General features: G+C 51.3%; 2 protein-coding genes across 2 annotated transcripts in view; both read left to right on the forward strand.

Annotated features, from left to right (window-relative positions):
• Window positions 1-26282, forward strand: part of LOC119712973 (uncharacterized) — a 672213-nt gene that overhangs the window by 146603 nt on the left and 499328 nt on the right. The gene's annotated exons all lie outside the window — the stretch shown is intronic.
• LOC139999919 (olfactory receptor 14A16-like) lies at window positions 25470-26261 on the forward strand. The gene has a single exon (XM_072029569.1). It carries the CDS (start codon window positions 25470-25472, stop codon window positions 26259-26261), a length of 792 nt encoding a protein of 263 aa, XP_071885670.1.

The raw sequence follows: 26282 nt of genomic DNA on the forward strand, positions 1-26282 counted from the left end.
AAAGTGGCCATTTATTTGCAGGAGAAGCAATAAGGATGGATTCTCCAGAAATGCTACTTGGTGCTTGACAGAGCAGCACACTGCCACAGTCATGGTGACAGCCTGGCAGCCTTGCGCCTTGATATTCCTGTGAGATCATCCAAATAGGATGAAGGCTTTGTTCCTTGTCCCTTCTCTTGACAGAAGGATTTTGCCTCTCAGCAAAGCATATCACTGTTGCCTGGGCTCCTTCTGTGAGTGGCATCTGCCATTGGGGCCCAGAGATGTGCAAAGTCTTGGTTCTCTTGCTTTCCAAAATCCTCTGGCATTCAGTCAATGCAAAGCAACCCAAGATCTTCACCACAGCTGGTCATCATGGAAAGGCGCTTCTGGGACTCCTTGCAACTGGCTTCAGTAATTCTACCATTGCTTATTTGAATCATGATTGCCTACATTATTTCGGACTCTTCTAGAGGTGACTTTGGTGTATGGGAATGCTCTATACAAACACAAAAAGGCTTTGACATATTAGCTTGTGCTCAGTGACTTCTGTCCTAGAGCATGGCAGGTTATTGAATCAAAGCCTGGAATATCCTAGAGCCACTCACACACTGGCCTATACTGAGTTGGTTAGTTAAAATAGTCTGGTGGGGGACTTCAACTTTTGAGATATCTGCTGGAAAGACAACACAACAGAGAGGAAACAGTCTAGGAGGTCTCTGGAGTGGGTGGAAGATAACTTCCTGACGCAGCTGGTGAGCGAGGCAAGCAGGGATGGTGCCCTGATGGAACTTTTGCTTGTGAACAGAGAAGGACTTGGGAGGGATGTGAAGGTTGGAAGGCAAATCTTGGGCATAGCAGTCACAAATTAATAAAGTTTTTGAGTCATGGAGAGGTAAGGAGCAGGGTTAGCAGTATTGCCTCCCTGTATTTCAGGAGGGTTGAATTTGGCTTGTTAAGGAGACTGATTGGCAGAGTCCCTCAGGAGGCAGTCCAGAAGGGTAAAGGAGTCCAGGAAGGCTGGACACACTTCAAGAACAAAATCCTAAAGGCACAGGAAAAGGTCATCCCCATGTGCTGAAAGATGAGCCAGCGGAAAAGATTGGCCTGGCTGAACAAAGAGATTTGGCTAGAGCTGAGGAAGAAAAAGAGAGTTTATAACCTTTGGAAGAAGGAGCAGGACATTCAGGAGAAGTACAAAGATGTTTTGAGGTTGCGTGGGCAGAAAATTAGAAGGTTCAAAGCTCAGCTGGAACTCAGTCTGGCTACAGCCATAATGGAGAATAAAAAAATGTTTTTATAAATGCCTTATCAAGAAAAGGAGGACTAAGGAGAATCTCCATCCTTAATTGTATGCGGGGGGAAACATCGTGACAAGAGATGATGAAAAGACAGAGGTACATAATGCCTTCTTTGCCTCAGTCTTTAGTAGAAAGTCCAGTTAAATCCAACTGGCAGCAGGTCACAAGTGGAGTCCCCCATGGCTCAGTACAGGGGCCAGCAAAAGTACATGAGGAAATGGCCTCAAGTTGCACCAGGGGAGGTTTAGGCTGGATATTGGGGAAAATGTTTTCCCTGAAAGGGTTGTGATGCATTGGAACAGGCTGCACAGGGATGTGGTGGAGTGGTCATCCCTGGAGGTATTCCCAAGACATGTAGATGTGGTGCCTAGGGACATGGTTTAGTGGTAGATGTGGCAGTGTTAGGTTAACGGACTTGATGATTTGTGATGTTTTTCCAATCTACATGGCTCTATGGTTCTATGCTTTTATGAGTCTAACAAAAGTCACAATCATTGGAAGGCAGCCACTGCAGTCTGGAAACTCGAGACTGTGGCCTGGACAAGACCATAGGTTCTGCAAGGGATTCCTGTGTGCTGGTACCACACATCCTGGAAGAGTTGCCAGTGGATTGCTGGAGTTCACTACACTTGAAATGTCCACTGAAACCTGAAGATATTTGTGTTGGGTCACGTGTGATAAACTCAGGTGGAAAGACTCAAGAGCAGGTGAGTTTGAGTGGCTGTTGCAGAGCTCAGCAGCTGGCCCCAGTCTGGGAATATGTCCCCTTCTAACTAGGGGAATTAAAAGGGATTAATATGACCAGACTCATCAGGTCAATCTGCACAGTAAGGGAAAGTAATAGTTATTGTGCTGTAGGTGCAGCAGGCAATAGGCCTTGGACTGAGCACCAGAAGACTCAAGCAGATCTAATCCAGTTCATCCATGAACTAAGACAAACACTGTGAGCAGAGTGAAGTACACTTTGAGCAGAGGAGGTGGGCGACCGGCATGGCTGAGCAAGGACCTACTGCTTAAACTGACAGAAAAGAGGGAAATGTACAGAAGCAGAAGCAGGGTTGTATAGCCTGGGAGGAATACAGGGGTGTCATCTGGAGGTGTAGAGATGGTATCAGGAAAGCCAAGGTACAGATGGAGCTGAACTTGGCAAGGGACATGAAGAATAACAAGAAGGGGTTCTATGGATACATAGGCAGGAGAAGACAGCCCAAGGAGAGTGTTCCCCCTCTGATAAACGAGATGGGAGAACTGGCTTCCTCAGACATGGAAAAAGCTGAGGTACTCAATAAGTGCTTTGCCTCAGTCTTCACTCGTGGTCAAGTTTCCTGTGTCTGTCAGGACCCTGAACCTCAAGGAGAGGGTGAGAGGAGTGGATTCTGTCCCACTGTGACAGTGGAACAAGTCTGGGACTGCCTAATGAAACTGGATGTGTACAAGTCCTTGGGGCCAGAGGGTATACATCCCAGGGTGCTGAGAGAGATGGCTGATGTGGTTGCTGAGCCGCTCTCCATCATATTTGAAAAATCATGGCTGCTGGGTGAAGCCCCCAGGGACTGGATAAAGGGAAACATTACTCAGTTTTAAGAAAGGGAGAAAGGAAGAGCTGGGGAACTGCAGGCTGGTGATCCTCACCTCTGTGCCTGAGATGATCATGGAGCAGTCCCTCCTGGAACACATCTTAAGGCATGCATGAGATAAAGAGGTGATTCGAGACAGCCAGTATGGCTTCACCAAAGGCAGATCTTGCCTAACCAATCTGGTGGCCTTCTATGATGGAGTGACAGCATCAGTGGACAAAGGAAGGGCTACGAATATCATCTACCTGGACTTGAACAAAGCCTTTGATATGGTCCCTCACCACATTCGCCTCTCTAAATTGGAGAGGTATAGTTTTGAAGGATGAGCTGTTAGTTGAAACAAGAATTGGTTGGCTGGTCACAGCCAAAGTGTTGTGGTCAATGGTTATATGTCTGGGTGGAGGCCAGTCACAAGTGGTGTACCTCAGGGGTCAGTATTTGGACGGGTACTCTTCAACATCCTTATCAATGACATTGATGATGGAATTGAGCGCAAGTTTGCAGATGACACCAAGCTGAGCGGTGCAGTCGATACAATAGATATAAGGGATGCCATCCAGAGGGACCTGGACAGACTGGAGTACTGGGCCCATGAGAACCTAATGAGGTTCAACAAGGCCAAGTGCAAGACGTTGCACTTGGACTTGGGCAATCCCAGGTCTTTATATAGACTGGGCAAAGAAGAACTTGAGAGCAGCCCTGTGGAGGAGAACTTGAGGGCCCTGCTGGACAAGAAGCTGCACATGAGCCAGCAGTGTGCGCTTGAAGCCCGGAAGGCCAACTCTGTCCTGGGCTGCATTAAAAAGGAGTGGCCAGGAGGGAGAGGGAGGTGATTGTCGCCCTCTGCTCTGTTCTTTTGAGACCCCACCTGGAATACTGCGTACAGGCCTGAGGCCCCCAGCACAAGAAGGATGTGGAGCTCTTGGAATGGATTCCAGAGGAGGGCCACTCAGATGATCAGAGGGCTAAAGCATCTCCCCTATGCAGAAAGGTCGAAGGAACTGGTCTTGTTTAGCTTGGAGAAGAGAAGGCTCTGCCGAGACCTCATTGTGGCCTTCCAGTACGTGAAGGGAGTGTATAAACAGGAGGGGCAAATGCCTGTTCATATGTGTTGGTCGTGATAGGACAAGGGGGAATGGTTTTAAAGTAAGACGGGAGGTTTAGACTAGAAATTAGGAGAGCTTTTTTCACTCAGAGGGTGGTGAGGCACTGGAACATGTTGCCCAGAGAGGTTGTGGATGCCCCATCCCTGGAGGCATTCAAGGCCACCTGGATGTGGCTCTGGGCATCCTGCTCTGGTGCTTGGCAACCCTGCTCAGAGCAGGGGGATTGAAAGTAGATGATTTTTAAGGTCCTGTTAAACCCAGGACATTCCATGATTCTATAATATTTTTCCTCCCAGAGTCAGATCCCAAAGAGGCAGCAGCTCCCAGGTGCACCTGGTCCTGGATTGCCCCCAATAGCAAGGAGGCATGCCTAGAGAAGCCCCAGGGGTAAGGGCATCCCTAGCATCAGGACCCAGGAGTCCTGGCTGCCACATTGTCCCCTGAGCTCAGAGGGAAACTCAGGCAGGAGTCTCAAAACAGCAGCCACCAGCATTGTCCAGCCTCCCCCCAAAGCCCAGGACTTGCAGCTTTGAACAGCTGACAGCCCCTGTGACATATCTTGGAAAGGGGCTCCTGACACCCTCACCTTTGGAGGACAGCTGCAGGAACACTGGAAACAGGGAAGTCAGGACAGAGGCAATGGTCACCCTCCAGCAGCCCTCCATCTCACTTGCTGCTGGCCCTCAGCTCAGGACAATGGATGCCCGCCCTGGCTCCTCAACCACAGCTCCTCTGCAAGGTGCCCCTGCTCCTCCGCCCGTCAGTGAGGGTCGCCCAGTGCAAGCTTGCTGCCTGCTGACCCCACTCCTGGCCACAGAAGGACAGCGCTGGGGAGCACCCAAGCAGTGCCCAGCAGGGACAAAGCCTTGCAGGGAAGTGCTGGCACTGCCGCTGCTCCAGTTACAATATCCTGGTGATGCAGTGCACCCCCTGTGACATCAGTCCGTGTCATTAGAAGGCCTGTGAGGTCAGCAGCAAGGACATGGCACAGCTCAGGAGAGAGACGAGAGATTTCCCTTCTTGTGTAGAGAAACAGTCACTTCCTATCTGCCCAGTTCTTTTCAGGATCACAAACAGATCAGGGACATCTCCAAATGGTAGCAAAGGCCATGGAGTAAAGGAAGTGGAGCGCTGGAGGTATCACCATTGCCCCCTTATACCAACATGCTTCTGCTGTTGGGAGCCCTCCCACGATGGTTGGGTTTGAGGCTTGTCCTGGGGCTTGGATTTTTCAAAAGATGGGAGCAAAGGCACCTGGGTTGGAACAGCCCCTTGGTGTGCCTGAACTCCTCACTGCATGTAACTCACTTCTGAAAGAAGGATGCGTTTTACAGAGTGAATTGGAGTACATGCCAGGGCCTCAGCACCATCCCCCAGTCTGCCATGCAGGAGGCAGAGGTGGTACACGAGGGAAGGGCAGACGTACTCTCAACATGTCATGATGAGAGAGAGTAGTAGGGCAGCGCTGCAGACAAAAAGAGGAGTGGGGAGAATGGTCTAGGATGGATGTCGTGCTCCCCTGTAGGCTGCCACAGCCTCCCCATGGCCCACAGCTTTGGGCCTTCAGAGGAGGTGGAGACCACAGAAGAGGCTGAGGTGGGGGGGCAGCCTGCCCCTTGCAGCTGGGCTGCCAGATCTGCCTGCAGGAGACCACTTGTGTCTGTGTGTCCACAGTGGAGGAGGAACCCATCCTGATTTAGGATCTAAGGTCTCTCATTTCAGGAGACCTGTGGCACGCTGAAGGCAGGACTACAGCCCCTGACCGTACTGCACACAGATGTACCTGGTCCCGTGTCAGCTGGACCATGTCAAGTGGGCTGCAGGGAAACATAAGGCTGAGCCTGTGCAGCTCATCTCTTTCCATGTGCTGAAAAGCAACTGGACTACCACATGCCTTGTGCAAGAGGAGTGTCAAGACACAGGTTTTCCTGTTTGCAAGTGCCAGATCCTGGTGAACATCACCTAGGTTGGCCCATCTGACACCTGTGCACAGAAGCTTTCTCCAAGAACCCATAGAAACCATGGGGAATGTTTGAACCCTGCAGTGTCCCTTTCCTGTGGTTGGCAGAGTGAATAAAGTCCCCCACAGTGACATGGAGTCATTGAACTCAACTTACTCCAATGGCTTCCACAAGACTTTGCCCACTTCTTCAGCCTGGCTGCAGACATTTACCTCCTGCCATGCTGTCACCCTGACCGGCTTTTGTACTCAAACCATAAGGGCTCCCCCAGTCTGCTGCCCAGTCCATAGAAGAGATCCATGCATCCAGACAGATTCTTCACATGGAGCAACCTCTCCATGTGAAGAATTGGATCATGCCCAATTGTGTCTTCTGAAGAAGCTGCACCCATTCAGCATGATCATGCTGTACCCCTGACTGGCTCTCCTCTGACCTTCACCCACAAGGGCTCTCCCAGCCTGCTGCCAATTCCATGGACAGGAAAAAGGAAGGTGAATCTTATACAGATTTTATTAACTTTATGTTTATTTTAGGAGAGGTGATTCTGCTGTCAAGAAGTGTGTATGCCAAGTGAGAGAAGGAACCCCAGGGATTCCTTCAGGCTGTTTGCCAGCAGGTTCCCCTGCAGCCCCAGGGCCATGTGCAGGGAGCCCGGTGGGGGGCAGAGCAAGGGAGGCCTTGGGCTGGGCCTCTGCTGCTGAGCTGGGCCGGGCTCCTGGGCCCAAGGGGAGCTCCTGGCAAGCGGGCAGCGCTGCAGAGAGACAGCTCTGCCCTGGAGCAGCTCCTCTGCACAGCGCAGCAGGGCTGGGGGCACTGCCTGCAGAGACACAGTGCTTAAAGGCAGGCAGCAGTGGCAGCATGCCCAGAGCTCCCTGCGGGAGAAGACTTCCCAGCCCTGCACCCGGTAAGTGTCTGGCTGGAGGGCAATGCAGCCGCAGTTCGTGGAGGCAGGAGAAGCCGGGGGTGCAGGCAGGGGTGTCCAGGGCTGTGGTGCAGAGCAGGGTCCCTGCTGTGCCCCAGGGGCTGTGTGCCGGGGCAGGGCCTCTGCCGCCTGCCAGGCTCAGCACTCAGCCTGCCCGGGGAGCTGCCCAGGGCCCTGCAGGGAGAAGCTGCGGGTGGAAGGAGCCCCCCCGGCAGGGCAGGGTCCTGCTGCTGGTGGGAGGCTGCTGCCTGGGGCAGAGTATTCACAGCTCCACAGCACACCAAGGCAATTTCAAAGGGAACTTCACTCTCATCTTTCCTTAGCCTCTGCTTTCAGTTTTCTCTTCTTTTAGCTCACTGGGAATAGAAATAGAAGCTGTTATTTCCAAGAAGAGACTGAGGCTTATATGTTTAGAAGAAGGAAGTTTACATGTACCCCCAGAAAGTCCCTTTCCTGCCCCTTAGCCCATAGAAAGCACCACCCCTTGCATAGTGTCAGCAGGGTCTGTGTGCCCTGGGCTCTAGGACATGTCCCCAGCAAGCTGCCCCTGGGCAGAGCCCTGCTGCCAGGAGGTGTCTGCAGGGCAGAGCTGAGCACCCAGTGGGTGGGATGGGGGCTGTGAGCTGCAGGCAGGAGGCGTGGGGACAGAGACCCAGCTGCAGGCAGGGACAGCTGCAGGCAGCACAGCCATGGGCAGGGAATGGCAGGACACTGCTAACAGACTAGTCTGGCACCTCTCTGCCCTCTAGCCCACAAGATTAAGGACATGATTTATAACTTCAGTACCAGGACCTCACTCAGAGCAGGCCCTTCTGAGTTCCTGTTGGTCCCTCGCCTTGCCTCCCCTGGCAGGAGCCCTGTGCTCTTCCTCTCTCTTGGAGCTGCAGCTGCTGTTCTTGCTTTATGGCTCCCTGCAATTGGGGAGATGGGGCTTTCAGCTGCAGCTCAAGCACTGACCCTCTGGGTCCCACCACACAGATGTGTCCATAGGAGGAAGATACCCAGAATTCCCCTTCTAACCTGTGGGGCTCTCGGCATTGCAGTCTGTGGGGCAGGGACAAAGCTGTATCTCCTTCTAGGGACTTTCTGAGGCCACAATCATTGAGTAGCTCAATGTGGGTAACTTGACTGAGCCCTATAGACCAGGGTTGATGGACAGACAGGCTATCCTCACTGCACTAAGGACAGTCACTTTGCCTTCTGGGACTCACAAAAGCTCACCTGGTATACCTTACAGCTGCCACGGTTTTCTACCCTCTAAAAATGCTCCTGAGTGTGATGCAGATAGAACAAAGTAAATCACAAGTACATCAGTAAAGAGTGTTGAGAGTGGTAATGCTGTGAAGTCCAATACATCAGAGGTAGATTTAATCAGAGATCACTCCTGGTTTCTTTTTCTGTAGAGCTGTAGGACAGGTCTGAATCCTCCAGCACACACAGCAGAGACCGCTGCTCCCAGGGCCACATTCCTCCAGCACCAACCAGATATCAGGCAAGGGACCAAAAGAAACGCCTCAGAAAGGGGAAAGTCACTGTAGGGGTATTTGGACGGGAAGATAAATAGGTTTTCTCTCCTAATGATCACTGTCTTTTCTTCCTTGCGTAGTCCCCCTGGTCCAGGAAGATCAGATGTCCAACAGCAGCTCCATCACCGAGTTCCTCCTCCTGGCATTCGCAGACATATGGGAGCAGCAGCTCCTGCACTTCGCGCTCTTCCTGGGCATCTACCTGGCTGCCCTCCTGGGCAACGGCCTTATCCTCACTGCCGTAGCCTGCGACCACCACCTCCACACCCCCATGTACTTCTTCCTCCTCAACCTTGCCCTCCTCGACCTGGGCTGCATCTCCACCACTCTGCCCAAAGCCATGGCCAATTCCGTCTGGGATACCAGGGTCATTTCCTATGCAGGGTGTGCTGCTCAGGTCTTCTTTTTTGTTTTCTTGATTGGAGCAGAGTATTTTATTCTCACCATCATGGCCTATGACCGCTACGTTGCCATCTGCAAACCCCTGCACTACGGAAGCCTCCTGGGCAGCAGAGCTTGTGCCCAGATGGCAGCAGCTGCCTGGGGCAGTGGGGTTCTCTATGCTGTGCTGCACACTGCCAGTACATTTTCCCTGCCCCTCTGCCAAGGCAATGTTGTGAAACAGTTCTTCTGTGAAATCCCCCAGATCCTCAAGCTCTCCTGCTCACACTCTTACCGCAGGGGAATTGGGCTTCTCACAGTTAGTTGTTTTCTGTTCTGGGGGTGTTTTGTTTTCATTCTTTTCTCCTATGTACAGATTTTCATGGCTGTGCAGAGGATGCCCTCTGAGCAGGGACAGCACAAACTCTTCTCCACATGCCTCCCTCACCTGGCTGTGGTCTTTCTGTTTCTCACCACTGCCATGTTTGCCTATCTGAAGCCCCCTTCCATCTCCTCCCCATCCCTGAACCTGGTGATGTCTTTCCTGTACTCGGTGATGCCCCCAGCAATTAACCCCCTCATCTACAGCATTAGAAGCCAGGAGCTCAAGAATGCCATTAGGAAAGTGATGTCATGGATCTTTTTCAGGATATGCTGAGGAAACTCATTGTGCCTTTCCACAGCTATAAACTGCTTCTTTTCTTCTTCAGATGAATTACAGTTTATGAAAAGACATGGAAAGCCTGTCTTAACTTCTGGAGGGATTTGTTTGGTTTTGTTTTTCTATTTCCCTGTGTGATAATGTTTTCCACAAAGAAATGCTGTTTTTCATCCTGTTGTACTCAATTACCAACATGTAAGAGAACCATGAAAAGGACCCTAAAAGTCATGTAATTTCAGCCCCTCTGTTCTGGGCAGGGTTGCCAAGTACTAAAGCAGGCAGCGTGGAGTCACATCCAGCCTCATGGATATCTTGTGTGACCCTGAGGCTTTGCATAAATAAGGAGCCAGAGTCTTTGTGTATTTAAACAAAATAAATGAAACCAAAACAACTTCTTTGTCTGAGACCCGCTCTCAGCTGATCAGGAAGTAATGGGAATAGCAAACACCCTTCTTGCTACAGCAGCTCGGGGCAGGCTGCCCTGGCCCTGGGGCAGTAGGAGATGCTTGAGGACCTCCAGGGATGGCACGGAGGGGCTGCAAGCCTCTGAGGATCTTCTGCAGAAGACAGCAGGGGGCACAGCAGGGGACACTGACCTCTGTACGCTTGTGCCATGGATGTCCGCATCTGTGGGGCTGAGCCCTCTGTGCCTCAGGAGCTGCTGTGGCCTTCAGAGGGGCTGTGGCTGTGCTGGCAGTGCCCAGAGCCCTGCAGCAACCTACAGTGGGCACTGCCATGGGGCTAGTGCCACTGGGCTGGGCAAAAGGCAGGGAGGTGAGCAGAGGGCAGGGAGGTGGGCAGGGGGCAGGGAGGTCAAGAGCTGGCACTCACGACCTGTGTCAGGGGAATGGCCAACCATGCCAGTCTTGGTCCTGTTCCAGAGCCCTGCAGACCTGGAGCCGGGCTGTCTGCAGATGCCCCCATGGGATGTGGCCGGGTCAGGGCAGAGCCGTGGGCTGGAGGAGGCTGTAAAGGAAGGAGGGCCATGGCAGGAGGGGACCATTAGGACATTACAATCCTAATGATTGTTATTGACTTTCCATAGCTCTGCTAGAAACTGAGCTGTTCTGGCTTCTTTTACCTTATTTTGTAAAACTTCTGTTTCTAGGACTTGTGTTTCTATGACTTCGAACTACAGCTGTTTGATTTGTAACCAGACACTATGTCTGTGGGCTCTAAGATCTTCATGGAATCATATCATAGAATCATAGAATGGCTTGGGTTGTAAGGAACCTTTAAGATCATCTAACTCCAACCCCCCTGCCACAGGCATGGATGCCACCCACTGGATCAGGTTGGCCAAGGCCCCTTCCAACTTGTCTTAAACACCTCCAGGAATGGGGCATCCACAACTTCTCTTGGCAACCTGTTCCAGTGCCTCACTACCCTTAGAAGGAAGAATTTCTTCCTAATGTCTAATCTAAATCTATCTTGTTTTAGTTTATGACCTTTCCCCCTTGTCCTATCATTATCTACTCGAGTAAAGAGTCTTTCTCCTACCTTTTTATTAGATCTCTTTAAGTATTGAAAGGCTGCAGTAGGGTCTGCCTGGGGCCTTCTCTAGACTCAATAGCCCCACCTCTCTCAGCCTCTCTTCACAGGAGAGGTGCTCCAGCCCCCGATCACCTTTATGGTCCTCCTCTGGACTCACTCTAACAGGTCCACATCTTTCCTGTGCTGGGGCTCCCAGCAAAAGTAGGGCCCCATCTTCCTCTCCTCTGGTTACAACAGTTCTCTTAACTTGGGAATTTCCTCCTCCTCTACTTTCTGAATGTCCTTTTGTGCATTCAATACCTTCTCATCTGTTTCTCTAGGTGATCCTGTGAATCACATCAGGCAGACCACATGGTTCAAATGGCACAAGCTTCCTTCTTACTGCCTTTTCAGTTTTCCAGTTGTAATGAGTAATGCTTCCCAGGCTGCAGTGATGGGACATGCTACTTCAAATCAGCCGTTCCTGCAAGGGCATTTCCCTTGTTGAAGGACCCTCCTTAGGAGTTCCGTAACATACTTTTCCTCCCTAACAAATGTATTGGGTTTAGGTCAGAATGTTTTGGTAGAGGGGCAGGCTGCATGGGTGGCTTCTGTGAGAAGGGACCAGGAGCTGCACCAGGTGTGGAATAATTGCTGGAGGTAGCTTATTGAGACTAAAGAAGCTGCCCTAGTTCTGATCAGAACCAGTTCTTCGCTCTCAAAAAGGGATCCTCTGGCTTCTGGTCAAAGCTGACCCAATAAGCAACGATGGTTGCACAGCTTTGATAACATTTTTAAGAAAGGATAAAGCATAACAATGTTTGTGCAGCAACAGCTAGCAGAGGAGTGAGAAAATGTAAGGAACAGCCCTGCAGACAGCAAGGTAAGTGCAGAAGGAGGTCAGGAGGTGCCCCAGATGTCAGACTAGAAGATTCCCTGCAGCCCATGGAGAGGCCCCTGGTGGAGCAGGAGGATGTGACCTGGAGGAGGCTGAGGCCCCTGGAGAGGAGCCCACTCTGGAGCATTCAATTCCTGAAGCACTTCTCCCAGCTTGGTACTGATCCATGCTGAAGCAGTTCCTGAAGGACTGTGGGAAGCCCATGCAGGATCAGTTTGGGAAGGATGGCATCCCATGGGAGGAATCCGTGGGAGGGCCCCCACCCTGGAGCAGGGACAGAGAGTGACCGTGAAGGAGTGGTGGGGAAGAAATATCACAGACTGATCACAGCCCCCATTCCCTCTTCCCCTGTGTCACTTGGTGGGAGGAGGTAGAAGTGGATGGATGGGAGGGAAGGTATTTTTTAGTTTATTCTCACTCCTCCAGATAATGCATTTTTGTAATCTCCTTACATGCAATCTGTCTTGTCCATCACTGCAATTGTTGAGCAACCTCCCTGTCCTTAAATCAGCCCTGGAGCCCTTTTCCATTCTATATTTTTCCCCTCTTCCTCTGAGGATGAAGACTTAAAAGATCGGTGTGGTGGACTTCAGCTGCCCGTCAGTGTGAAACCACCACAATTTTCAGCCAAGTTATTGGCTCCACCTTTGAAAGAAGACTTGGGTTTAAAGGCAGTTCATTGAGGAGATCCTGTTATTACAAAGATGCTATGGGAGTGTCAGCACTTTCGTTAATGTAGACAAAACTTAACAGAGTAAACAAAGCAGTTTAATTTCTCACTAGAAGTAGGATGAATAAAACATTGTTTATGAGAAAGCTACTGATGTAAATGACACTAAAGATAAACATAGCAATAATAGTAATGTAAGAAGCACCAGGCCTGCAAGGGAATATGATGCAAATTCTTTGTGAAGAAGGAGAGAAAACTTACTATTAAGAAATTTCTCTGAAATGACTTTCCTAGCACAATCCCTGAGTTCCTGGTTCCTCAAGCTGTAGATAAAAGGGTTCAGTGTTGGAGGCATCACTGAGTAAACAACTGCCACCACCAGGTGCAGAGACTGGGAGAAGGTGGAGGGGGGCTTCAGGTAGGCAAACATGCCAGTGCCAGTAAAGAGGGAGACCAAGGCCAGGTGAGGAAAGCACGTAGAAAAGGCTTTGTGTCGGCCCTGCTCAGAGGGCATACTCAGCACAGCCCTGAAGATCTGCACATAGGAAACCACAACGAAAACAAAACAACCAAATGCTAAAGAGACGCCACCTACAAGGAGACCAACTTCCCTGACGTATGATTTTGAGCAGGAAAGCTTGAGAATCTGGGGAAGTTCACAGAAGAACTGGTTCAAAGCATTGCCTTGGCAGAGGGGCAGGCAAAATGTATTGGCAGTGTGCAGCAGAGCAGTGAGAATCCCACTGCCCCAGGCAGCTGCTGCCATCTGGGCACAAGCTCTCCTGCCAGGAGGGTCCTGTAGTGCAGGGGCTTGCAGATGGTAACGTAGGGGTCATAGGACATAACTGTGAGGAGATAAAACTCTGCTGATATCAAGAAGAGCAAGAAAAAGAACTGTGCAGCATATCCTGAATAGGAGATGGCCTTGGTGTCCCAGAGGGAATTGGCCATGTCTTTGGGGAGAATGGTGGAGATGCAGCCCAGGTCGAGGAGGCCAAGGTTGAGGAGGAAGAAGTACATGGGAGTGTGGAGGCAGTGGTCACAGGCTACAGCGGTGAGGATGAGGCCGTTGCCCAGGAGGGCAGCCAGGTAGATGCCCAGGAAGAGCACAAAGTGCAGGAGCTGCAGCTCCTGCGTATATGAGAATGACAGCAGAAGGAACTCACTCACAAAGCTGCTGTTGGACATTTGACATCTCTGTGCATAGAGACCTGCCAAATAGGAAAATGTAGTGACAAATAGGGACAGTGTTCTCTGAGAAAAACCTGCTACACTTCTCATTAAGTGACTTTCTGCTGAGACCTTTCTGCTGCTCCCTCGTTTGAGCTCTAATTGGTGTAGAATACATTTTCACTGGGAGTCCAGGATTCCGCTGTGGGTTCTGCCTGACCTACAGTTCTAGTGAAATACGAACCGTGAGTGATCTCTGATTAAATCTAACTCTCACGTATGTTGACTTCACAGCATAACTACTGTCAACATTCTTGACAGCCAAATGGCATTTGTGGTTTGCTTTGTTCCAACTTCCTGTGTTACTCTTAGGAGATTTTTTTGAGGGAAGTAAACCCTGGCATTTGTAATGTATTCCAGTTGAGATTTTGTAAGTGCCAGGAGGCAAAGTGACTGTCCTTAGTGCAGTGCAGACAGCCAGTCTGTCTATCTTCCCTGGTCTCAGCCAGAGTCCTCTTAGGCTCAGTCCAATGGCCCCCATAGAGCCACTCAATTATTGTAGCCTCAGAAACTCCCTGGAAGGAGATCCATCTTAATTCTGCTGCATACACTGCATTGCACCAAGCCCCACAGGTCAGAAGAGGTTTTGGGCACCTTCCTTCTACAGGCATATCTACCTAGTGGGTCCTAGAGGGTCAGTGCTTGAGCTGCAGCTGAACACCCCATCTACAGGGAGCCATAAAGCTCCATGGAGATGGGAGAGCATAAAGAACAGCAGCAGAAGGTGCAGGAACAGAGAGAAATACGACAAGGCTTCTGCCAGGGACGGACAGACAGGAACTCAGGAGAGTGTGCTCTGCTGGACTTCCTGCTGCTGAGTTTATGAGGCACATCCTGAATCTGTTGGGCTTGAGGGTGGACTGTGAGGTGCCAGACTATTCTGTTAATGCTCTCTTGCTAATTCCTGCCTGCAGCTGTCCCTGCCTGCAGCTGGGTCTCTGTCCCCATGCCTCCTGCCTGCAGCTCACAGCCCCCATCCCACCCACTGGGTGCTCAGCTCTGCCCTGCAGACACCTCCTGGCAGCAGGGCTCTGCCCAGGGGCAGCTTGCTGGGGACATGTCCTAGAGCCCAGGGCACACAGACCCTGCTGACACTGTGCAAGGGTTGTTGGAGCTTTCTATGGGCTGAGGGGCAGGAAAGGGACTTGCTGGGGGTCCTTGTAAACTTCCTTCTTATGTCGAGTAAGTCTCAGTCTCTTCTTGGAAATAACAGCTTCTATTTCTATTCCCAGTGAGCTAAAAGAAGAAAAAACTGAAAGCAGAGAATAAGGAAAGATGAGAGTGAAGTTCCCTTTGAAATTGCCTTGGTGTGCTGTGGAGCTGTGAATACTCTGCCCCAGGCAGCAGCCTCCCACCAGCAGCAGGACCCTGCCCTGCCAGGGGGGCTCCTTCCACCCACAGCTTCTCCCCGCAGCGCCCTGGGCAGCTCCCCGGGCAGGCTGAGTGCTGAGCCTGGCAGGCGGCAGAGGCCCTGCCCCGGCACACAGCCCCTGGGGCACAGCAGGGACCCTGCTCTGCACCACAGCCCTGGACACCCCTGCCTGCACCCCCGGCTTCTCCTGCCTCCACGAACTGCGGCTGCATTGCCCTCCAGCCAGACACTTACCGGGTGCAGGGCTGGGAAGTCTTCTCCCCCGGTGAGCTCTGGGCATCCTGCCACTTCTGCCTGCCTTTAAGCACTGTGTCTCTGCAGGCAGTGCCCCCAGGCCTGCTGCGCTGTGCAGAGGAGCTGCTCCTGGGCAGAGCTGTCTCTCTGCAGCGCTGCCCGCTTGCCAGGAGCTCTCCTTGGGCCCAGGAGCCCGGCCCAGCTCAGCAGCAGAGGCCCAGCCCAAGGCCTCCCTTGCTCTGCCCTCCACCGGGCTCCCAGCACATGGCCCTGGGGCTGCAGGGGAACCTGCTGGGAAACAGCCTGAAGGCATCCCTGGGCTTCCCTCCCTCCCCTGGGCACACACACTTCTCACCAGCAGTGTCGTTTCTCCTATTGGAAATAAGCATGCAGAAGGAGAGAATCACCTCTCCATATACCATCATTAGGAAGGACAGCAAGAGATGGATGGGAGGGGGAGAGCTGAGGTCCTCTATCCCTTCAGGAGAAAGCCATTCAGATGAGCGTTTTCAAGCCCAGGCTCTTGGGCACAAGATCTGGGACAAGTCTGAGTTTGGCCCTTGTGCTACAGCTGAGGTGCTGCAGCCCAGATGTGCCCCAATGCCCTCAGCCTGGGGCACAGGCAGGAGGAGCTGGATCCCCGCCTGCTGTCACAGGGCTGGGACATTGATGGAAGAGCTGCTGAGGTGTGGGGGGACAGGTCCCTCAGCTTGGGGTGCTGTGCTGGGAGGGGGCAGATTCTTCAGAAGAGACAGGCGGGGATGATCAACAGGGGGTTGCCCTCCATGTGAAGGATCTGTCTGGATGCATGGAGCTCCTCTATGGGATGGGCAGCAGAGTGGGGGAGCCCTTGTGGGTGAGGGTCACAGAATCACAGAATCACAGAATCACAGAATCACAGATTTTCTAGGTTGGAAGAGACCTCAAGATCATCGAGTCCAACTTCTGACCTAACACTAACAGTCCCCTCTAAACCATATCCCTAAGCTCTACATCTAAACGTCTTTTTAAGACTTCCAGGGATGGTGACTCCACCACCTCCCTGGGCAGCCTGTTCCAGTGCCTAACAACCCTTTCAGTAAAGAAGTTCTTCCTAACATCTAACCTAAAACTCCCCTGGCACGGTGGCCATGGAAGTCGGAAGCCGCTAAGGAGTGCATAACAACCCACCTGCCGAATCAACCAGCCCTGAAAATGGATGGCGCTGGAGCGTTGGGCCCATACCCGGCCGTCGCGGGCCCGGGGCTCCTCGGAGTCGGGTTGCTTGGGAATGCAGCCCAAAGCGGGTGGTAAACTCCATCTAAGGCTAAATACGGGCACGAGACTGATAGCCAACAAGTACCGTAAGGGTCAGAGAAGAGCCAGTCAGGGTGACCTTGTGGTCAGAGGTAAATGCCTGTCAGGCGGAAGAAGCAGTCAAAGTCTCATGGAAGCCACTGGACTAAGATGAATTCAATGACTCCATGTCACCCTGGGGGCCTTTAATCACTTGGACGGTCACAGGAAAGGGACACTGCTGAGTGCAAACATTCCCGAGGTTTCTGTGGGTTCTTGGAGACAGCTTCTGTGCACAGCTGCCAGATGGGCTGACCTAGGTGATGTTCACCAGGATCTGGGACTTGCAAACAGGAAAACCCGTGTCTTGACACTCCTCCTGCAAAATGCATGTCATAGATGTCCTGTTTTCAGTTAGAACAGAATTTTCTTCCTAGTAGCTGGTGGAATGCTGTGTTTTGGCTTGGGATGAGAAGAGTGCTGATAACACCCCGATGCTTTAATTGTTGCAGAGCAGTGCTTATACTAAGCCAAGGACATCTCAGCCTTTTGCTCTGCCCTGCCAACGGGCAGGCTGGGGGTGCAGTAAGAGCTGGGAAGGGACAGACCCAGGACAGGTGACCCAAACTAGCCAAAGGGGTATTCCATACCATCTGACGTCATGCTAAACAATATATAGGGGTGGCTAGCCGGGGGGAGGGGGCCGGACTGCTCGGGGTTAGGCTGGGCATCGGTCAGCGAGTGGTGAGCAATTGCATTGTGCATCACTTGTTTGTACATATTATTAGTAGTAGTACTATTATCACCATTGTATTATTATTATTATTATTGTTATTATTATTTTTGTTATTATTATTTTCCTGTCTTATTAAACTGTCTTTATCTCAACTCACGGGCTTCACTTTCCATTTCTCTCCCCCGTCCCAGAGAGGGAGGGGGGAGGGTGAGCGAACGGCTGCGTGGTGTTTAGCTGCCGGCCGGGTTAAACCACGACACCAAGCTAAACAAGACCAGTTCCCTGAACCTTTCTGCATAGGAGAGGTGCTCCAGCCCTCTGATCATCTGTGTGGCCCTCCTCTGGACCCGTTCCAAGCGCTCCACATCCTTCTTGTGCTGGGGTCCTATGACTTGTATGCAGTATTCCAGGTGGGATCTCACAAGAGGAGAGCAGAGGGTGACAATCACCTCCCTCTCCCTCCTGGCCATTTACAATGCAGCCCAGGACACAGTTGGCCTTCCGGGCTGCAAGTGCACACTGCTGGCGCTGGCTCATGTGCAGCTTCTTGTCCGGCAGGGTCCCCTTGTCCTTCTCCACAGGGCTGCTCTCAAGTTCTTCTTTGCCCAGTCTATATAAAGACCTGGGATTGCCCAAGCCAAATGTGACGTCTTACACTTGGCCTTGTTGAACCTCATTAGGTTCTCATGTGCCCAGTACTCCAGCCTGTCCATGTCCTTCTGGATGGCATCCCTTCCCTCTATTGTATAAACTGCACCACTCAGCTTGGTGTCATCTGCAAACTTGCTGAGGATTCACTGGATTCCATCACCTATGTCATTGATAAAGATGTTGAATAGTACCCGTCCAAATACTGACCCCTGAGGGACACCACTTGTGACCGGCCTCCACCCAGACATAGAACTATTGACCACAACCCTTTGGCTGTGACCAGTCAACCAATTCTTGATCCACCTAACAGGTCATCCTTCAAATCCATTCCTCTCCAATTTAGAGAGTCGAACGTGGTGAGGGACCATATCAAAGGCTTTGCTCAAGTCCAGGTAGGTGATATTCATAGCCCTTCCTTTGTCCACTGATGCCATCACTCCATCATAGAAGGCTACCAGATTGGTTAGGCAAGATCTGCCTTTGGTGAAGCCATACTGCCTGTCTCAGATCACCTCTGTATCTCATACATGCCTTAATCTGTCTTCCAGGAGGACCTGCTCCATGATCTTCCCAGGCACAGAGTTGAGGCTCACCAGCCTGTAGTTCCCCAGCTCTTCCTTTCTCCCTTTCTTAAAAATGGGAGTCATGTTTCCCTTTTTCCAGTCACTTCGTGCTTCACCCAACAGCCATGATTTTTCAAATATGATGGCGAGCGGCTCAACAACCACATCAGACATCTCTCTCAGCACCCTGGGATGTATACCCTCTGGCCCCATGGACTTGTACACATCCAGTTTCATTAGGCAGTCCCAGACTTGTTCCACTGTCACAGTGGGACAGAATCCACTCCTCTCACCCTCTCCTCGAGGTTCAGGGTCCTGACAGACACAGGAAACTTGACCATGAGTGATGACTGAGGCAAAGCACTTATTGAGTACCTCAGCTTTTTCCATGTCTGAGGAAGCCAGTTCTCCCATCTTGTTTATCAGAGGGGGAACACTCTCCTTGGGCTGTCTCCTGCCTATGTATCCGTAGAACCCCTTCTTGTTATTCTTCATGTCCCTTGCCAAGTTCTGTTCCGTCTCTGCCTTGGCTTTCCTGATCCCATCTCTACACATCTAGATGACACCCCTGTATTCCTCCCAGGCTATACAACCCTGCTTCTGCTTCTGTACATTTTCCTATTTTTCCCTCAGTTTAAGCAGCAGGTCCTCGCTCAGCCATGCCGGTCACCCAGCTCCTCTGCTCGAAGTGTCCTTCACTCTGCTCACAGTGTTCGTCTTAGCTCAGCTGGATTACATCTGCTGGGTCTTCTGAGGCCCAATCCAAGGCCTATTGCCTGCTGTACCTACGGCACAATAACTATTACTTTCCCTTACTGTGCAGATTGACCTGATGATTCTGGTCATACTAATCCTTTTTAATTCCCCTAGGTAGAAGGGGACATATTCCCAGACTGGGGCAAGCTGCTGAGCTCTGCAACAGCCACTCAAAGTCACCTGCTCTTGAGTCTTTCCACCTGAGTTTATCACACGTGACCCAACACGAATATCTTCATGGCAATTTCAAGTGTAGTGAACTCCAGCAATCCACTGGCAAGTCTTCCAGAATGCGTGGTGCCAGCCCACAGGAATCCCTTGCAGAAACAATTGTCTTGTCCAGGCCATAGTCTCGAGTTCCGAGAGTGCAGTGGCTGCCTTCCAATGATTGTGACTTTTGTGAGACTCATAGAAGCATAGAACCATAGGGACATGTAGATTGGAAAAAACATCGCAAATCATCAAGTCCGTTAACCTAACTCTGCCACATCTACCACTAAACCATGTCCCTAAGCATCGCATCTACATGTCTTGGGAATACCTCCAGGGATGACCACTCCACCACATCCCTGTGCAGCCTGTTCCAATGCATCACAACCCTTTCAGGGAAGACATTTTCCCCAATATCCAGCCTAAACCTCCCCTGGTGCAACTTGAGGCCATTTCCTCTTGTACTTTTGCTGGCCCCTGTTCTGAGCCATGGGGGACTCCACTTGTGACCTGCTGCCAACTGGAAGTCTGGGAAACAGTCAGAACCTTTACTAAACCTTAGGAGGACAACATCCACAGCCTTTCCCTCATCCGCTAAGTACATCATCTTTTCATAGAAGAACAGGTTCATCAAGCAGGACCTGCCTTTCATAAATCCAGGCTGACTGATCACCTGGTTATCCTGTATGTGCTGCATGATGGCAGTCAGGATAATCTGCATCGTGTCCTTCCCCGGCACCAAAATCAGACTGACAGGCCTGTAGTTCCCTGGGTCCTCCTTCTGGCCTTTGCTGTAGATGGGCATCACATTTGCTAGGGGAGAGTTGACTGGGACCTCCCCTGGCAGCCAGAACTGCTGATAAATGTTGGAAAGTTACTTGTAAGTACTTCTGCCATCTCTTTCATTACCCTTGGGTGGATCCCATCTGGCCCCATTGTGCATGTGTAAGTGGAGTAGCAAGTCGCTAAACATCTCCTCTTGGATTAGGAGGGCTTCATTCTGCTCCTCACCCCTGTCTACTAGCTCCGGGGGCTGGACAGCCAGAGAACAACTGGACTTCCTACTAAAGAAGACAAAGGTGGCATTAAGCACCTCTGCCTTTTCCTCATCTCTTCTCAACTGTGTTTCCCCCCACATATTATTAAGGATGGAGGTTCTCCTTAGTCCTCCTTTTGTTGCTAAGTCATTTAGAAAATCATTTTTCATTCTCCTTTATGGCCAGACTGAGTTCCAGATGGGCTTTGGCCCATTGAATTTTCTCCCTGCACAACCTCACAACATCTTTGTAGTTAATCCTCCTGAGTGTCCTGCTCCTCCTTCCAAAGGTTATAAACTCTCTTTTTCTTACTGAGCTTCAGCCAAAGCTCTCTGTTCAGCCAGGACGATCTCCTCTGCTGGCTCATCTTTCAGCACATGGGGATGACCTTTTCCTGTGCCTTTAGGATTTCGTTCTTGAAGTGTGTCCAGCCTTCCTGGACTCCTTTGCCCTTCTGGACTGCCTCCCGAGGGACTCTGCCAAACAGTCTCCTTAACAAGCCAAATTCAACCCTCCAGAAATACAGGGAGGCAATACTGCTAACCCTGCTCCTTACCTCTCCAAGAATCAAAAACTCTGTTAATTTGTGATTGCTATGACCAAGAGTTGTCTTCCAACCTCCACATCCCTCCCAAGTCCTTCTCTGTTCACAAGCAAAAAGTTCTAGCAGGGCACCTTCCCTGGTTGCCTCACTGACAAGCTGCGTCAGGAAGTTATTTCCACCCACTCCAGAGACCTCCTAGACGGTTTCCTCTCTGCTGTATTGTCTTTCCAGAAGACATCCGGGAAGCTGAAGTCCCCCACCAGACTGTATTTTCAGTAACCCAGTCAGTGTCAGCCAGTGTGTGAGTGGCTCTAGGACAAGGATGCACTCCAGATATTCCAGGCTTTCATTCAATAACCTGCCACGCTCTAGGACAGAAGTCACTGAGCACAAGCTAAAATATCAAAGCTCTTTTGTGTTTGTATAGAGCATTCCCATACTCCAAAGTCACCTCTAGAAGAGTCCAAAGCACTCCAGGGACTCACGATTGACATAAGCTATAGCAGAATTATTGCAGCCTGTTGCAAGGAGTCCTGGAAGTGCTTTTCCCTGATGACCAGCTCTGGTGAAGGCCTTGGGTTGCTTGGCTTGGAATGAATGCCAGTGAATATTGGAAAGCAAGAGAACCAAGTCTTTGCACAGGTTTGGGCCCCAAGGCTGCATGCCACTCACAGAGGTTGCCCAGGTGACATGTGGCAGCAATAGCTTCTGCTGAGAGGCAAAACCCATCTCTCAACGGAAGAGACAAGGAAGAAAGCCTTCATCGCATGGCTGATCTCACAGTAATACGCAGGCACAAAGCTGCCAGGCTGTCACCATGACTATGGCAGTGTGCCACTCTGTCAAGCAACAAGCAGCGTTTCAGGAGAATTCAGCCCTATTAGTTATTCTCCAACTAAATGGCCACTTTTCTGACCCTGTCAGGATTCTCATGCATTTGACATCACAAAGAAAAGGTGGTGTCTCCTTCCTAGCGAGGAATAACCCCAAGCACTAGTACAGGCTGAGTAGAGGGGGAGGATCACCTCCCTTGGCCTCCTGGCAACACTCTTCCGAATGCACCCAAGGATCCCGTTGGCCTTCTTGGCCACAAGGGCACACTGTTGACTTGTGATCAGCCTGATGTCCCACAGGAATCCCAGGTCCTTCTCTGCAAAACTGCTCTCCAGCAGGTCATTCCCAGCCTGTATTTGTGCTGGGGGTTTTCCTCCCTAGTAAGGAGACAGGACCCTGCACTTCCCCTTATTGAACTTCATGGGGTTTCTCTCAACCTGTCTCTCCAGCCTGTCAGGGTCCCTCTGAATGCCAGCACAGCCCTCTGGGGTATCAGCCTCTCCTCCCAGCTTTGTTTCATCAGCAAAGCTGCTGAAGGTGCACTCTGTTACATCATCCACTTCACTGATAAATAAGTTGAACAACAGAGAGGAACTTTGGCACGTCCCTTAGCCCTGCACCCAGGTAGGGCAATTCCTGCTGCAGAAATCAGTCAGCACAGTGTTTAGAGAGGGCCAGTCAGTGTTTGCTTTGTCTGCTTCCAAGTGTTTTCCCCAGGAGAGACCCTGCTGCCTTCCAGTAGCCGTGAGCCCTGGAGCCCCAGGGCCATGTGCTGGGAGCCTGGTGGGGGGCAGAGCAAGGGAGGCCTTGGGCTGGGCCTCTGCTGCTGAGCTGGGCCGGGCTCCTGGGCCCAAGGAGAGCTCCTGGCAAGCGGGCAGCGCTGCACAGAGACAGCTCTGCCCAGGAGCAGCTCCTCTGCACAGCGCAGCAGGGCTGGGGGCACTGCCTGCAGAGACACAGTGCTTAAAGGCAGGCAGAAGTGGCAGCATGCCCAGAGCTCACCGGGGGAGAAGACTTCCCAGCCCTGCACCCGGTAAGTGTCTGGCTGGAGGGCAATGCAGCCGCAGTTCGTGGAGGCAGGAGAAGCCGGGGGTGCAGGCAGGGGTGTCCAGGGCTGTGGTGCAGAGCAGGGTCCCTGCTGTGGCCCAGGGGCTGTGTGCCGGGGCAGGGCCTCTGCCGCCTGCCAGGCTCAGCACTCAGCCTGCCCGGGGAGCTGCCCAGGGCGCTGCGGGGAGAAGCTGCGGGTGGAAGGAGCCCCCCCGGCAGGGCAGGGTCCTGCTGCTGGTGGGAGGCTGCTGCCTGGGGCAGCTTGCTCACAGCTCCGTTGTACATGAAGGGCATTTCCCAAACAATTTTTCTAAGCAAGCAAGGTCAAAATAGGGATTTTCTGCCCTCTTTTCAGTTACCTAATCTACTGGAAGGGATGGGAAGGAGGAAGAAATCGAAGAGGAGCTGTAAATATGAGCGCATTGCTGAGACTCCTGAACTGGAACTTTGATGATTGGTATGTTTGTGAGCTGCCCCAAATGTACCTCCAGTCTCTCCTCTTCATATTGAAAGAAACAGCATCAACTTTGCTGACCCCATCTGGGCTTTCTGACAGGTCCTTTTCCACCTGCAAAGATTCACAAGCAGCTAAGCAGTCTCTTGCATATTGGTAAGTTTCTGAAGGGCAAAGATTACCGTGCACAAATTTGGATGAGGCTGTGAGCAGAAACAGGAATAAGACAGGGAATCAGCTCCCAGAAAGAAAACCTTTAGGTATCAGGGATATGATCAGGGAATGAGGGGACGGTTAATAAGAAGTCTTGAGAATTCATCAGAATACTCCATATTTTTTTTCCACTCAGTGCAGACTCCTTCCTCTGAGCATGCCCCCTTGCCTCCTCTGCCACCCAGAAAAGCCTCTGCCCTCACAGCCATGAGTCCCAGACATGGAGCATGTCTTCTGCAGCCAGAGCTCCAGCAGAGCAGAGGTGCATTTCTCCAGCCACTTGCCCATTTCCACCTGTGCTGCAACTGCAGAGGGGGTCAGCTGCCTGGGGGTTGTGGGCAATGCAATCTGTGAGGCTGGGGAGAGAGTTGACTTTCCCTTCATGAAAGACCATCACCAGGTCATTTGGATATCTCCTTGGGTGTCCTTTCAATCTGTGAGCTGTCCTGCAGGCTGCAAATCTTTTCCATAGCATCTCTGTGTTATGTGAAACCCGGGGAAGAAGCAGAGAGATGCTACAGGCAACTGTTGGGTTGGTGAAATGAATGATTGGTGTCCTTGACTAGAGGTGTGGTGCTGGTGGTTCAGGTACCTTGAGAAAGGCTGGGCATTGACAGATTGGCCGTGGATTCATCTGGTCTCAGCATCATTTGGCTTCTTTTCAGGGTAACATAAATGTGATTGCCCTCCATCTACAAAAGCTCAGGCAGCTGGGGACAAGTCCAGCCAGCTCCCTCGCTCTGCTCTGAGCCACAGGGAATCCCTATGCCTCTCAGGTCTCACAGGCATTCACTGTGAGTGCAGCAGAAATGCTCAGGATTTCTGACTTCAGAGAACACTGTTTGGGCATGAAGAGTGGGAAGAGAATGTGTATTAAAAATTGTCCCTAAAACTCCTTTCTGCCAACTACATTATGTAGCACTGGAATGCAGATGTTAACATGCTGACATGAAGATGATCAGCATACCTCTCCTTCGAAGAACGGCTGAGAGAGCTGGGGCTGAGCAGGGTGACCTCGCTGCAGCTTTTCCGTACTTAAAGGGGTCTTATAAAAAAAGATGGAGATCTACTTTTTGATCAATCAGATAATGACAGGTTCAGGGGAATGGCTTTAAACTAAAAGAGGGGAGATTTATATTAGAGATTCGGAGGAAATTTTTCACTCAGAGGGAGGCAAGGTACTGAAACATATTGCCCAGATAGGCTGTGAATGTCCTGTTCCTAGAGGTGTTCAGGACCAGGTTGGATGAGGTCCTGGGCATCGTGATCTAGTGGGTAGCATCCCTGCCCACGGCAAGGTGTCTGGAACTAGATTATCTGTAAGGTCTCTTCCAACCCGAGCCATTCTGTGATTCTATTCCTTTTTGTGTAAGAAGGGATTTCATATGACAAAATCTGAAAATAAAACCTTGCCCTCCTGCCATGTTCCTTTGTACTCCCTGCACTGGTCAGGACTGATTCCCTTGCGAGAGCAGAACTAGAGCCCCCTGTTCCTCATTGGAGACTGAACCTTAAAAAGGAAGCTCATGTCATGGAGCTAAACCAAAGATTCCAGCAGAGCAGCAAAAAGCATTTGAGTATGGCAGGGGAGGTCTAAAAGGAATGGCATAGGCTTCACTCAGAGAAACCTGTCCTAACATGTCGTTGTCTTTTACTACCTGTACAGATCTCCATACCCAACAGGCAGCACATGTCCAACAGCAGCTCCATCACCGAGTTCCTCCTCCTGCCATTTGCAGACACACGAGAGCTGCAACTCCTGCACTTCGTGCTCTTCCTGGGCATCTACTTGCCTGCCATCCTGGGCAACGGCCTCATCCTTACAGCCATAGCCTGCGACCACCGCCTCCACACCCCCATGTACTTCTTTCTCCTCAACCTTGCCCTTCTCGACCTGGGCTGCATCTCCACCACTGTCCCCAAAGCCATGGCCAATTCCCTCTGGGACACCAGGGCCATTTCCTATGCAGGATGCGTTGCACAGGAATTTCTGTTTGTCTTTTTGATGTCATCGGACTGTTCCCTTCTTACCATCATGGCCTATGACCGCTACGTTGCCATCTGCAAGCCCCTGCACTACGGGACCCTCCTGGACAGGAGAGCTTGTGCCCAGATGGCAGCAGCTGCCTGGGGCAGTGGCTTTCTCAATGCTGTCCTGTACACTGCCAATACATTTTCCCTGCCCCTCTGCGGAGAAAATGCTGTGGACCAGTTCTTCTGTGAAATCCCCCAGATCCTCAAGCTCTCCTGCTCACATTCCTACCATAGGGATCTTGGACTTCTCACATTTAGTAGTTTTCTGTTCTTGGGTTGTTTTGTTTTCATTGTTCTCTCCTATGTTCAGATCTTCAGGACTGTGCAGAAGATGCCCTCTGAGCAGGGACGGCACAAAGCCTTTTCCACATGTGTCCCTCATTTGGTCGTGGTCTCTTTGTTAATCACCACTGGTGTGTTTGCCTACCTGAAGCCCCCTTCTATCTTTTCTCCAGCCCTGGATCTGGTTGTGGCAGTTCTTTACTCTGTGGTTCCCCCAGCACTGAACCCCCTCATCTACAGCCTGAGGATGCAAGCACTAAAGGATGCTATTGTGAAAGTGCTTTTATGGACATTTTTCAGGAATCATAAATGTCCCATATCTCTCCACAGGTGACCCTCTGTATCCATTCAAACC

This window comes from Anas platyrhynchos, chromosome 30 (genome assembly GCF_047663525.1).
Source record: "Anas platyrhynchos isolate ZD024472 breed Pekin duck chromosome 30, IASCAAS_PekinDuck_T2T, whole genome shotgun sequence".
Taxonomy (NCBI): Eukaryota; Metazoa; Chordata; class Aves; order Anseriformes; family Anatidae; genus Anas; species Anas platyrhynchos.

What these genes read in the sequence shown, in the direction of transcription:
- LOC139999919 (XM_072029569.1), top strand. Translation starts at nt 25,470, where the DNA reads ATGTACTTCTTTCTCCTCAACCTTGCCCTTCTCGACCTGGGCTGCATC.